This window comes from Dama dama, chromosome 16, assembly GCF_033118175.1.
Source record: "Dama dama isolate Ldn47 chromosome 16, ASM3311817v1, whole genome shotgun sequence".
NCBI classification, from domain to species: Eukaryota; Metazoa; Chordata; class Mammalia; order Artiodactyla; family Cervidae; genus Dama; species Dama dama.
This window is the reverse complement of record NC_083696.1, coordinates 33,017,073-33,032,650: the sequence shown is the minus strand read 5'-3', so window position 1 is coordinate 33,032,650 and position 15,578 is coordinate 33,017,073. Positions and strand designations below refer to the sequence as shown.

General features: G+C 37.1%; 1 protein-coding gene across 3 annotated transcripts in view; it reads left to right on the top strand.

Moving 5' to 3' along the window:
* Positions 1-15,578, top strand: part of NTRK2 (neurotrophic receptor tyrosine kinase 2) — a 382,689-nt gene that overhangs the window by 82,988 nt on the left and 284,123 nt on the right. For all 3 annotated transcript variants that reach the window (XM_061163735.1, XM_061163736.1, XM_061163737.1), the window contains exons 10-11: positions 296-331; positions 3,260-3,357. In XM_061163735.1, the coding sequence (XP_061019718.1) occupies positions 296-331; positions 3,260-3,357 (134 nt within the window). The remainder of the gene's footprint in view (positions 1-295; positions 332-3,259; positions 3,358-15,578) is intronic.

The window sequence follows — 15,578 nt, the reverse complement described above, 5'->3', positions numbered from 1 at the left end:
AAAAAGTGGTCATAGTTCATTGATGGTTGAATTTTTTCTCATTTAAGTGATTTTTAATTTCTGTTTGCCCTTTTCTTTTCCTTTCTGGAATAGAGACAGGGGTTGTGGGCTTGGGAAGAGCAACAAGGTTAGCATGAAGCAAACCTAGAATTTCAGATTTTATTTACCTATAAAATAACCTGTTCAATTTAAAACCTTCAATATGTATTTAGCCAATTTTAGTGGGTTTAGTTAGTAATTTTTTAACTTTGAATTCATACTTAACAAGATATCTTTGTTTTGTTTTGCTTTTTAGGTGCAAACCCAAATTATCCTGATGTAATTTATGAAGGTAGCTATCATGTGGTCTGTATTTTGTATTTTTTCAAAATATTTGTCTAAAATGTAATAAATCAACTGAAAGAAGAACTTTAAGCTCAATTAAATATACACTTCAAGCATGACTTAGGCCAAAATAATACTTCAAAAATCATTTGGTATTGATGGCTGTTTTCCCTTGATATTTACAATGCCTGTAAATAGTGTTTTCTCTCTCATGCTTGTTCTTGGAAGTAGTAAATCCATTCCGCTGTAACAGACATTTTGTTTCCATAATTGGGAACTAATTACCTGTTTAAAAGCCTTGACTACCAAGAAAAGGGAGGTGTATCAGTTTCTGGCTATGACGGTAAACCCAATTCAAAATTATGTTTCTTACGTAAATGAAAAAGCCTGGCTCAGAGACAGGAACCTCAAAGGCAAGGCATGTTTTAAGGTTGGTGAAACCAGCAGCTCAACCGTATCATCAGGGATCCAGGTTTGTTTGTGTTTTTCCATCTCTGCACCCTCCTGCCCATTGTGCTGGCTTCACTGAAGGCTGTTTCTCTTATGGTCTTAAAATGAGTCATTCACATTGATGGGAGAAAGGGAGGAACTTCTGAAATTGTTCCAGAAGAAGGAGAACTTTCCCAGAGACCTCCATCAAACCCTCCCTGTTTCTGACCCAGGACTCAATTGGTCATGGTTCATTTTTTGCCTCCAGTATTGAGGGCTGGATTAACCCTTGGTAAAATAGATCCACCCCTGGAGTTTAGATCAACTTTAATAGAGGAATAAATTCCCTTGAATAAAATGGGTCTCTCTTAAATGGTAAAGAATCTGCCTGCAAGGCAGGAGACCTGGGTTCGATCCCTGGGTTGGGAGGATCTCCTGGAGAAGGGAATGGATACCCACTCCAGTATTCTTGCCTGGAGAATTCCATGGACAGGGAGCCTGGAGGGCTTCAGTTCATGGGGTTGTAAAAAGTCAGACACAACTGAGGAACTAACCCTTTTACTTTTGGAATGTGGAAGGAGAGAACCAAACTGTCCACTGTATTAGCTTACCAAATATCTCATCTTTCCTTTGCTATTTTAATTGAATTCCAGGGTCATTTTACTAGGTATGAGAATCCATTGTTAATAGTTTTGAAACCACCTTCATGACCAGGAGGCTTCTTTTGGGGAAATGGCAGGCTCAATTTCAAGACTTGGCTTGAAATTTAAAATTGATAAAAAGTTACATTGATCAAAATGTTGCATTTATATAATTATTTTATAAAATAGTCTATTCTTTAATTCTGATGCACACCTTGACAAATGTGTATATTTATATTTTTAATGTAAAAATAATTTGCATTTTTAAATATAAAATGATTCTCTCTGTGTTTATGTGTGTATATTTAACTTGAGCTAATTTTATCTAGGGAATTAAATTGTCTTTTCTTGCTTTATGCATGTTAAGCCATATATCCTCCAGGCTGTTGTGATTTGGGTGATTTTGTGGATGTCATTTGTGTATTTTTATATTTATTTGTTCTGATATGGTTTAAAGAAAGTGTACGTCAAATTGTATCACAGAGAAATTGTATTGTGATTTTTCCATTTTAAAATTATGTTTTGAACTCCTTTCCAATAATTTTAAGTCTCTCAAATTAAGTCTTTCCATTGGACTCAGATCACACTTTGGATATTTGGCCTAAAATGTTGTTATATTAAACTGTAGATACTTTAATGATTTAATTTTGTATGAGTAGCTGGATATAATATGAAGAGGGAAAATAAGCAAATAAATGATATCTCCTAGTGTTTGAAATATTAATAAGTTCTAATATTTTCAAAATGAAAATGATAAGAATATAGTTTTGCAGTTAAGAATGAAACAGCCACAGATAGAAAATAAATGCTGTTTCTGTTAATTTTCATTCACATTCAAAGGAACACTCTGCTAATAAGAATATAATTTAAATTGGTTGCCTTGAGGCCAGCATGATATTTCTACCAAGGGAAGATTAGCTGGGGCTGGCTTAATGAGGTTGGTTGTTCAGGATCAAAATTGAAGGCACCATGTCTATTTAGAATAAAAATACAAACCATTTATAAAAAAAAATTGTCTGCAATAAGTTTACTAAAAACTTTTTATGACTTTTATATATAATAATAAAGATGCTCCCCACAGAAAAATCATTTATTTCTATCCTGATCCATGTAGGCTAAAATTGATCCAGAGGAGCAGCTACATTTGAGAACTATGAGAACATAGCCTCACAATTCTAAGTGTTGTGTTGGTGAAGTTCCCTATACGTTAATTCTGCAACTGAAATATTGGCAATTCAGAACTCTTTTAAAAAGTTCAAATGTGGACTCAAGTCGCTCTCAGTGCTGAGTCCACATTCTATTTTAAGTGAATAAGTAAGATGTCCGGAAATCAGTGCTGCTGATTTCAAGTCTGATTTCTGGACTCTGTTGCCTTCTTGCCAATTGACCTTAAAACTAGTAATTACTAGTAACATCTCTGAGATTTCATTCTTCAGCTGTAAAACTGGTGGTTAGACTCAATTTCCGAAGACTCTTCTAGGCCTATAAATCTATGACTCTTGTATGGCCGATTTTTTTGTATTTTCATTAAATACTTTATCAAAAAAGGAATATATTGATATTATATACAATATTATATAATATAAAACCTTCATGTGCAGAGAAAAATCCTAAACCTGGTTTGGAATTTGACCAACAAAGCAGTGATGTAAAGATCTGAGTTGAATACGATTTTGACATCACTCAGTCTTACAGAGAATTTAAACCAAGGTAGGGGGCGTCATGTTTCTCCCCAGCCACACTGTCAGTGGTTTGGAAGCTTGTGATTTGTCCTGCATTGTTCTGGATTCTACTGTGGCTCATGTTGGATTGCAGCCTAAAGACAACTTCATGCTTCCTTCTTTTTCCTCTTTCTCCAATTTAAGATTACGGGACCGCTGCAAATGACATTGGGGACACCACGAACAAAAGCAATGGAACTCTTCCCACAGGTGTTGTTGACACGGGTCGGGAACACCTCTCGGTGAGTGAGATGCTTACTTGTTTCCTAAACTGGTTTTGAGCATTTTGATTGCTTGAATGCCTGAGGGACCTTCAATGCCAGTCATTCAACAAAACACTTTTATTCAGATGTAAATATGGTGTTGAAGGGTAGAGGAACTAATAGAAAGATTTAAGAGACTTTATAAAAGTGCTGTGGTCTCCCTGGTGGCTCAGATGGTAAAGAATCTGCCTGCAATGCAGAAGACCCAGGTTCAGTCCCTGAGTTGGGAAAGTCCTCTGGAGAAGGGAATGGCAACACATTCCAGCATTCTTGCCTGGAGAATTCCATGGGGTCACAAAGAGTCAGACATGACTGAACAACTAACACACACATAAAGGTGCTGTATAGCCTCTGACTTATTGCTGATGATTCCTGTTTTAAATTTCTGTCCTTCAGGGACTTCTTTGGCTGTCCAGTGGTTAAGACCCTGCACCCAACAGGGGACATGAGTTCCATCCCTGGTCTGAGAACTAAGATACCACATGTCACTTGGAAGCCAAAAACAAAACAAAAGACAGATACAAACAAATGTTGGCAAGGTTGTGGAAAAATAGAAAGCCTTAGCTATTACTGCGGGCATGCGTGTGTGCCTGTTAAGTTGCTCAGTCATATCCGACTCTGTGACCACATGGACTGCCAGGCTCCTCTGTCCATGGAATTCTCCAAGCAAGAATACTGGAGTGGGCTGCCATGCCCTCCTCCAGAAGATCTTCCTGGCTCAGGGATGGAACCTGCAACTCTTGGGTCTCCTGCAGACAGGTTCTTTACTACTAATGCCACCTGGGAAGCCCCTAGATATTGTTAGTGAGAATAAAACATGGTATGGTAACTTTCAAAAACTTTAAGTTTCTCAAAAAAAAAAAAATTGTCCTTTAAAAGATTATTACTAGACTGTCAAGAAACCAAATTTCTCATTCAGTTGTTGTTTTTCAGTTGCTCAGTCATGTCTGACTCTTTGTGATCCCGTGGACTGCAGCATGTCAGACTTCACTGTCCTTCACTATCTTGTGGAGTCTGCTCAAACTATGTCCATTGAGTCAATGATACCATCCAACCATCTCATCCTCTGTCACTCCCTACTCCTCATGCCCTCAATCTTTCCCAGAATTAGGGTCTTTTCCAATGAGTTGGCTGTTTACATCAGGTGGCCAAAATATTGGAACTTCAGCTCCAGCATCCATACTTCCAGTGAATATTCAGTATTGATTTCCTTTAGGATTGACTGGTTTGATCACCTTGCCATCCAAGGGACTCTCAAGAGTCTTCTCGAGCACCACAGTTTGAAAGCATCACTTCTTCAGCACTCAGCCTTCTTTATGGTCCCACTCTCACATTTGCACATGACTACTGGAAAAACCATAGCTTTGACTATATGGACCTTTGTCAGCAAAGTGATGTCTCTGCTTTTTAATATGCTGTCTAGAGCTTTTCTTTCAAGGAGCAAGCATGTTTTAATTTTATGGCTACAGTCACCATCTGCAGTGATTTTGGAGCCCAAGATAATAAAATCTTTTACTGTTTCCAATTTTTTCCACATCTGCTTGCCATAAAGTGATGGGACCAGATGCCATAATCTTAGTTTTCTGAATGTTGCATTTTAAGCCAGCTTTTTTACTCTCCACTTTCACCTTCATCAAGAGGCTCTTTAGTTCTTCTTCACTTTCTGCCATTAAGGTGGTATCATCTGCATACCTAAAGTTATTGATATTTCTCCTGGCAATCTTGATTCCAGCCTGTGATTCATCCAGCCCAGCATCTCGTTCAGGAATATGTATAATTCTTGTTTCCACATCTTCACACTTGTCTCCTTAAATATCCTAATAAAAATTTCAGTGCCTACAGAACGTAAGAAATCCAGGAAGTTCTGAAAGGGGCTGGCCATGGGAGGATATAATAATATCAATGAAATACAGATCTATCCCTTTGGTTCTTATACTTAGATCAGAGACCTGAGATGTGAATATTAGCACCTAAAATGCAAACAGAGGCTGAGCAAGGCAATGGGAGTGGTACATGTAGAGGGGCGGCACCCTGGTCCTTCCTCTTAGGAGAGCTGGAGGAGTCGGTAGGACAGGTGTCACAGCCTATGATGGATGCATGGGATTTGGACACAGAGGAAAGAAGAGGAAGGGCCTTGTAGGTGTGTGAGCAAGAGCCTGCAAACTGGAAACATTCTTGATTGGAAGGCAGGGCGTGTGAAGGATGGTGGTCAGAGGCAAGGCTGGGGAAGTTGGCCGTGAGATCTTAAACCTCAGTGCCAGGTGGTTAGATTTATGGCACAGTGAAGAACATTAAAGGGGGTGTGAATTCATCTCCCCAGGACTCTAAGGCAGCAGCTCAGGTCAAAACCCAGCAGATTCCTCCATTCTTTTCTTTTCCTTCCTTGCCATGTGCACCCAGTCAGACATCATGTGAGTTCTGTATCCTTGTAAACTTCAAACCTGTCTGTCCACAAACTATGGCCCTTGGGCCAAGTTCAGCTTATGTAGTCTGTAGGCTAAGAATAGTTTTAACATTTTTAAGTGGTTTGGGAAAAAACAAAAGAAGGATAACATTTTGTGACACATGAGCTTTATATGAAATTCACATGTCAATGTCCATAAATAAAGTTTTATTAGAATAGAATCATGCCTATTTACATATTGTGTGTGGCTACTTTTGCACTCAAGGGCATATGGAGTAGTTGCAGCAAAGTCTGTATGGCCTGCAGCGCTGGAAATATTTATCATTTGGCTCTTTGCAGAGAAAGTTTGCCACAATTGCTTGTTCCTGGATGACTGCCACAGCCTTCCATCCTGTCTCCCTCTCCCACTCTTGTGATCTTCTGGCCTTTCTTCATGCATCAGCCTGAGTGAATTTTTTCAAAATAGTTTTTTTTTAATAAGTTTCAGCTGTATTATATTGTAATTTCACATCTGTGTACACTAAAGAGTAATCATCCCACCAGCCTAGTTACCATCTGTCACCATACAGTTGACCCTCTTCACTCATTTTGCTCACCCTGACCCCCTTTCTCTCTGGTAACCACTAATCTGATCTCTGTATCTATGAGTTGGTTTCTGTTTTGTTTGTTTGTTTTGTTTTTTAGATTCTACAGATGAGTGAAATCACATGGTATTTGTCTTTTGTCTGACTTATTTCTGTTACCATAGTATCTTCAAGGTCCATCCATATTGTCACAAATGGAAAGATTTCATTGTTTTTAATGGCTGAATAATATTCCATTGAATAATACTCAATTCCATTAAATAATATTCCAACAAAATATATGTATATATATCACATATCACATCTTCTTAGCCATTCATCTATTGATGGACACTTGGGTTGTCAACACATCTTGTCTACTGTAAATAATGCTGCATTGAACATGTGTGTAGTTGCTAAGTCACATTTGACTCTTTGCAACTCCATAGACTATAGCCTGCCAGGCTCTTCTGTCCATGGAATTCTCCAGGCAAGAATACTGGAGTGGGTTGCCATTTCCTCCTCCATGGGATTGTCCTGACCCAGGGATCGAACCCACATCTCCTGAGCTGGCAGTCAGGTTCTTTATCAGTGAGCCACCAGTGAAGCCTCTAAATCTTGAGTTTGTTTCTGTTTTGCATGTGTATTCATTTGTATTGTTTTAAAATTGCAGAGAAGTGATATCATACAATATCATACAAGTCTCTTGTCCACTCTTGGCTGCCATAAACCCAGTGCAGTGTTGTGGCATGGGGGTGGTGGGAACAGAGCTTTACCAAGTAGATAACAGGATCATTCATGGAAAAGCCATGAATGTTGCTTCCCAGTGGACAGTCATGACCACTGAGCATGGAATGCAATGTATGAGCAGGATTCTTGAGGAGGGGAGGCCAGGGACAGAGGGTGGACTAGGTGTTCTTTGAGTTCCCAAAGCTGGGTTGGAAGGGAGAGAGGATTACAGTGACCAGACTCCCCTTGTCCTGAAATAGGCAGCCTGACACTGAATCCCAGATACCTGTTCATTGCTGGGAGATAATAATTAGAAGACACACTCTCTCTGTGCCTAAAAGTCTTCCCTAGAAATGGTCCATTGAACATATGGATGCATATATCCTTTTGAATTAGTGTTTTTATGTTCTGGTATAAATACCCAGAAGTAGACAAATGGGGTCATATGGTACTTCTATTCTTAATTTTTTGAGGAGTCTCCATACTTTTTTACATGGCGGCTGTACCAGTTTATCCTCACCACCGGTGTTAAGAGTCTCTTGTTCAATATCATTGCCAACATTTGTTATTTCTTGCCTTTCAATAATAGCCATTCTAACAGGTGTGAGGTGATATCTTACATGGTTTTGATTTGCATTTCCCTAATAATTAGTGATGTTGAACATATTTTCATGTGCTTGTTGGCCATCTATATGTCTTGGGGAAAAAATGTTTATTCAGATTTTTCATACATTTTTAATCTGGTTGTTTGGTTTTCTATTGTTGAGTTGTATGAGTTCTTTATATATTTTGGATATTAACCCCTTATCAGATATATGATTTGTAAATATCTTCTTTTACTCATAGGTTGAATTTTTATTTTGATGACAGTTTCCTTCACTGTAAAGGAGCTTTTTAGTTTCATGAAGTCTTATTTATTTATTTTTGCCTTTGTTTCCCTTGCCTTTGGATTCAGATCTACAAAAACATTTTTAAAACTAATGTCAGGGAGATTATTGCCTATGTTTCCATCTAAGAATTTTATGGTTTCAGGTGTTACATTCAAATTTTTAATCCATTCTGAGTTAATTTTTGCAGGTGGCATGAGATAGTTTTCTAGTTTCATTCTTTTGCATATGGCTGTCCAGTTTTCCCAGCACCATTTGTTGTGTTGAAGAGATTGTTCTTCTCCACTGTATGTTCTTTGCTCCTTTGTTATAAGTTAATTGTCTGTATACTGTATATTATATATTGTATATTAATTGTCTGTGTGTATGCGTTTATTTCTGAGTTCTCACTTCTGTCTCTTGATCTGTGTGTCTGTTTTTGTGCCCATGCCAAACTGTTTTGATTACTGTAGTTTTTTAGTACAGTGTGAAATCAGGGAGTGAGATGTCTCCAACTTTGCTCTTTTATCTCATGATAGTTTTGGCTATTCGGGTTCTTTAATGGTACCATACAAATCTTGGGATTATTTATTCTAGGTCTATGAAATATGCCATTGGAATTTTGATAGAGTTTACACTGAATTTATAGACTACTTTGGGTACTATGGACATTTTAACAAGATTAATTCTTCCAGTTCATGAATATGGAATATCTTTCCACTTATTTGTGTGTTTTTTTTTTTTTTTCAAGTTCTCATCATTGTCTTAGTTCTCTGTGTGCTGGTCTTTTCACTTTTGGTTAAATTTATTCCTGGGTATTTTATTTTTTTGGTATAATTGAAAATGGGATTGTTTTATTAGTTTATTTTTCTGATCATTATTAGTGTGTAGAAATGCTATACATATCTGAACATTGATTTTGTATCCTGTGACTTCACTGAATTAATTTACTGGTTATAATAATTTTTTGGTGGACTCCAGAGTTTTCTTAATATGGTATCTTGTCATCTGCAAATCATGACAGTTTTGCTTTTTCCTTTCTGATTTGGGTGCTTTCATTTCTTTTTCTTGCCCAATTCCTATGACTAGGACTTCCAACATCATGTTGAATGAAAACGGCAAGTGTGGGCATTTTTGTCTTGTTCTTGACCTCTTTGTTGCGTTGTTATCATAAGTGGTTGTTAAATTTTGTCAGGTGCTTTTTTCTTTATATATTGAGATGATCATGTGTGATTGTTTATCCTTCATTTTGTTAATGTTATATATCACATTGATTGATTTGCAGATATTGAACCATCCTTGAATCCCTGGAATAAATTACATTTCACTGTGGTGTGTGATCCTTTTAATGCATATCAGATGTATTTTGCTAATATTTGTTGAGGATTTTGCATCTATGTTCATCAAGATATTGGCCAGTTATTTTCTTTTTTCATGGTGTCCTTGTCTGGTTTTGGTACCAGGGAAGTATTAGCTTTGTAGAATGCTTTTGGCAGGTTCCTTCTTCTTCAGTTGTTTTTTGTTTTTTCTGAAGAATTTAATAAAGATAGTTCTTAAATATTCTTTGAATGTTTTTGTAGAATTTGCCATTAAAATTACCTGGTCCTGGGCTTTTGCTTGTTGGGAGAATTTTGATTACTGTTTTAATTTCCTCACTAGTAATTTGTCTATTCAGATCTTCTATTTCTTAATAATTCAATCTTGAAAAATTATGTTTCTAGGAGTTTATCCTTTTATTCCAGTTTGTCCAACTTTTTGGAAAATAATTGTTTGTAACAGCTTCTTATGATCCTTTGTTTTCCTATGATGTCATTGCTATTTTTCCTCTTTCACTTCTGATTTTATATATTTGAGTCTCTTTTTTATTAGTCTAGCTGAAGTTTTTTTTTTTTTTTAGCTGAAGTTTTATTGATATTATCTTTTCAAAGAGCTAGCTTTTTGTTTTATTGATCTTTTCTATTTTTTAGTCTTTATTTATTTATGTCTGGGTCTTCATTATTTCCTTTCTTTTACTAATATTTAGCTTCATTTGTTATGCTTTTTCTAGTTCCTTTGGGTGGAAAGTTAGCTTCCTTATTTAGGACTTTTCTTGTTTATTGAGGTTGACCTGTATTGCTATGAATGTCCCGCTTGTGACCAGTTTTGCTGCATTCCATAAACTTTGGTATGAAAAATTTCTATTTTCATTCATCTCTATAAATTTTTATTTCTTCTTTGGTTTCTTTAAAGACTTATTTGTTGTTCAGTAACATGTTGCTTAATCTCCAGTTTTTGTAGTTTTTCCAATTTTTTTCTTGTGACCAAATTTTAGTTTCATATAATTGTCTTTGGAGAAGATGTTTGATAGGATTTTAATCCTCTTAAATTTATTGAGACTTGTTTACTGACCTAACATGTGAACTGTCTTGGAGAACCTTCCACGTGCCCTTGAGAAGAATGTGTATCTACTGCTTTTTGATGGAATGTTCTATGTAAATCTGGAAGGTCATCTGGTCTAACATATCAAAGTCTGATACATCCTTATTAATTTTCTTTTTGGATAATCAATCCATTGATATAAGTGGGGTGTTAAGTCTCCTGCTATTACTGTATCTCTTTCAATTTCTCCCTTTCACTTCAGTCATTCAGTCATGTCTGACTCTTTGTGACCCCATGGACTGCAGCATGCCAGGCCTCCCTGTCCATCATCAACTCCTGGAGTTTACTCAAACTCATGTCCATCGAGTCGGTGATGCCATCAAACCATTTCATCTTCTGTCATCCCCTTCCCCTCCCACCTTCAATCTTTCCCAGCATCAGAGTCTTTTTAAATGAGTCAGCTCTTCACATCAGGTGGCCAAAGTGTTGGAGTTTCAGCTTTAGCATCAGTCCCTCCAATGAACACCCAGGACTGATCTCCTTCAGGATGGACTGGTTGGATCTCCTTGCAATCCAAGGGACTCTCAAGAGTCTTCTCCAACACCATAGTTCAAAAGCATCAATCCTTCGGCGCTCAGCTTTGTTTATAGTCCAACTCTCACGTCCATACATGACTACTGGAAAAACCATAGCCTTGACTAGATGGACCTTTATTGGTAAAGTAATGTCTCTGCTTTTTAATATGCTGTCTAGGTTGGTTATAACTTTTCTTCCAAGGAGTAAGCGTCTTTTATTTCATGGCTGCTGTCACCATCTGCAGTGATTTTGGAGCCCCCAGAAATAAAGTCTGCCACTGTTTCCACTGTTTCTCCATCTATTTGCCATGAAGTGATGGGACCAGATGCCATGATCTTTGTTTTCTGAATGTTGAACATTTACTCTGTGAATCTTGGTGCTTCTGTATTGGGTGCATATACATTTGTAAATGTTTTATCTTCTTGCTGGATTGACCCCTTTATCATTATTTAATGCCCTTTGTCTTTTATTACAGTGTTTTAAAGTTTGCTTTGTCTGTTATGAATATAGCTATTCTAGCTTTCTTTTTATTCCATTTTCATGGAACTTCTTTTTCCATCTCTTCATTTGCAGCCTGTGTGTGTTCTTTCTTCTGAAGTGAGTATCTTGTAGGCAACATACAAACAGATCATGCTTTTTAACCCATTTAGTCACTCCATGTCTTTTGATTGGTGAATTTAGCCCATTTATGTTTAAAGAAATTATTGACCAGTATATATTGTCATCATTTTGTTAGTTGTTTTGTGGCTATTTTTGTAGTTCTTTTCTGTTCTTTTCTTATTCTCTTTCTCTCTTATCTTGTGTTTGGTGATTTTCTTTAATGTTATGTTTAGATTCTCTTTTTTTTTTCCTCTTTTTACTATAAGTTTTTTCCTTGTGATTACTGGGAGGTTCACATATAACACTGTATGTAAGCACTATCTTGTTTGAAGTTGGTAATAACTTAAGTTTGAATACATTCCAAAGCTTTATCTTTTTTACACACCATTCCCATGACTATACTTGTCATGGAACAAGTGGAGGCTCTATTCATCTAGTTTTCAGATCCTTTTCTGAGGGAATTATTTCATATTTAGTTGCAGACTTGCTGCATCCATGGTAGGAGATGAGTCTAAGGTCTTCTTACACTGCCGTCTTGAGCCCTCTCCCTTGAGTGACATTTTTAAAGCACAAATAGGGTCACTCTTTTATTGTCATTCTGAGTCTTCTCAATGTATTGTAATGAAACTTTTGTTTTATAAACCCAACTCCTCATGATGGTTAATAGGGCCCTACATATCTTGCCCTTGTCTGTCTCTCTGACTTCATCTGCACACTCTCCTCACTGTGTACCAGTTATCTTTTTAAAATGCTCTCTTGCATGCTCCAGGCTTACTTTTGTCTCATAGTTTTCACATTTGCTTTTTTCTCTAGGAGGTGTGCGCTTCCCAATGGTCACCACACAGCTTTATTTAGAGTGGCTAGCAGCATCCATTACCCTATTTCATTTTCTTCTGAGCAGTTATTATTGTGATAATTATCTTGAGTATTTATTTGTTTACATGTTTAATATCTTTTTCCTTTCCTTGATTCTTTAGTAAGATTCTTAGTATAGGTGACCTGGTCAGTGTTTTTCCCAGCTGTATTCCTAGTCCTTGGAATAGTACCTGACACCTAGAGGTGATTAGACTGATTATGAACACTATGGAATGGGTTTCAGAAGAGAAGGATTGAAAGTGGGGTGATGATTTAGGTGTTTGGTTCAATAATAAAGAGATATATTGAATATTTAAACCAGGACCATGGCAGTGGGACCAGGAGGCTCAAAAAGAGATGCAACTTAACTGCAACTTATAACATGCACATCCAGTATTTTGAGACACACACACGTTTCCACAGATGACTATATGCATTGAAACGCAAGAAAAACTGCTGTATTAAATCAACTGCAGGATGTTTTCTAATTCCTTCCTTGTGCAGTCATTTAAGTTTTTACTCTCATACCAAACCACTTAATGTTTCTTGGTTTGAGAATGTTGTTTGAGTATGTAAGGAATCCAAGGAGCATGCATTAAACCCACTGATGTGTATGTATCTCAATTACTAAAAATTGTATGCTAACTTCAGTTTTCTGTTTTGAATCAAAATGCTAAATTTAAACCCCTAATTGGTATATCTCAATGCTTGAACTGTCTATAGTAGGGTATTGGAGAGCAAGATCAGTGAAAATAATCTTTGTTGAAAGTCTGTATATTTTGACTCCACCTATAGCCCCTAGGAATTTGCATGAGAGTGCAGGTCAGTGTTTTGTAGAATTTAAATAAAATTTCAAAATTATGTGTGGATCAAACATTTACTACATCAATAGCTCCTGATCACCAGAAATCATTAGATTAGAAGAAAAGTTTCAGAGTCAGGGAGCTGATACAAAATTCAGTGGTATTTTCAAAGCCTTTGGAAGACACTTGCAAGCAACAAATGCTCCTCATGAATGCTGCTGAATTTTCAGAGCAAAACAGCTCATTATTGTATACTGAGACTTAGCAGCAACAGCAGCAGCCTTAGATAAAATCCACCAACCAACTAGCCAACAAACTTACTCCTTTTCTCCCATGTGAAGACACTTCCACCCCAACACAAATATACACAGTACATGAAACTCTGTATTTATCAAATAATTTGTCTTTGAGGAAATGATTCTTCTCATTGTCATAGGAGTCTTTGTTTATTAAAGCATTCTTTACATTTAGAACTGCTTCAATAAGTTTAAATATTTGCTAGAAGATCATTAACTACTTTTCTGGAGTCAATCACCTTCCATTTTCTAAGTTAACATAAACATTCCATAATGAAATAAAGAATGCAGGGTAGGTATATTATCCCCACGTACAAATGATGAAACAGAGTCTTAGAAAAGTGAAACATACGTGAGCTGTCACATCTGGTAAAGATGAGGTATCCTGGGAACATAAGGACAAAGGTCTCCTGAATGCCAATCAGGTACTTTCCAAAGTGGGGAAAACTGTACTGTGGCTCTGCAGAGAGATCCTGGAACTCGGGGCAGGTCCTCCAAATTTCTCTTCATCTCAGATTCCTTCCTATAAGATAGTGCTTGAACTTGCTTATCTGTATAATTTTGAAATTTAATAATAGGGTAGAGAAACTTACAGCTGATGATCTCTTTCCCATGAAAATGTTAGTTAGAAATAAAGATTGAAAAAGAAATACACAAAACCATCAGATGAGTTGGAGGGAAATGATCTTGGTTAGAACAAGTTGATTCCTAACTTGCCTTTTAGGAATCACTACAATTCTATTTGTATATAGGTCACAGAGACAGAATTAAGTGTGTGCTCAAACATCTGTAGAAGTGTTGCCTGGGAGAGCCACTCACAACTGAAGCAGCGGAGAAAGAGAAACATCACACCTTTGTTCCACCCTGGACAAGTGTTTGGCGTGTGCTCTTTTCTGTGTTTTGCGGCTTATTTAATGCTGTCTCCATCTAACCCCATCTGAAGGTTCTACTGGGGGGATTTGAGTGTGTATGTGCTCAGTCATGTCCTACTCTTCGTGACCCCTTGGACTGTAGTCTGCTAGGCTCCTCTGTTCATGGAATGTTTTCAGGCAAAAATACTGGAATGAGTTGCCGTTTCCTTCTCCAGGGGATCTTCCTGACTCAGGGATTGAACATGCGTCTCTTCTGTTTCCTGCATTGGCAGCCTGATTCTTTACCACTAGCACCACCTGGGAAGCTATAGTCATGTGTTTTTTATTATCCTGCTTTCACTCTCAGCCACACACTTTGAAAATGCAATGTAGTGGATAAATCACACATAAATCACAGGTTTTATATTTGCTAGACTTTTATTTCAGTCCCAAGCTGCAGAGGTATGATCTTGGGCTACTTTCTTATGTTTTTCTAAGTCTCAGTTTTATTATTATCATCATTGTGGCAAACATAATTAATTACTTATTAAACTAGGCACTGTGTGAAGCCCATTACCTGTATTAACTGACTGACAACTTACAACAACCTGCAAGGTAGAGTTATTATATCCCCTAGTTTATGTATGAGGATTATGAGATGCTGAGAGGTTAAGTGATTTGTAAACCATGCAACTAATAAGTGGTAAATCTAAATTCTGAACTTGGAGAATCTATCTTCTCAATCTCCACTTGACACTGCTTTTCACTATGGTATATGAATACCATATATAGTATATTATATAGGTATATTAATCAGGATAAACTGTGCTGCAGTAACAAAAATCCCAAAATTTCAGTGGCTTAAAACAATAAAAGCTTATTTCTTGTTTCATTACAGGTATTGACTGGGAGTTCTGTCAGCCTCATCCTCATTCCAAGATGAGGCAGACACATCAGCCACTTTTTGAAAATTTAGCATTTATTTTGGCACCAAGTAAGACTACACTGCCCTTAGTGCTATTAACATTGTTATCAATGGATAATTTTTCTTGTGGAGGACTGTCCCTGGCACTTCACTATGTTTAGCAGCATCCCTGGGCTTCCCTGATGGCTCAGCTGGGAAAGAATCTGCCTGCAATGCAGGAGATGTGGGTTTGATCCCTGGGTTGGGAAGATCCTCTAGAGAAGGGAACGGCTATCCACTCCAGTATACTTGCCTGGAGAATTCCATGGGCCATATAGTCCATTGGGTTGCAAAGAGTTGAACACAACTGAGCAACTTTCACTTCATTTCACTTT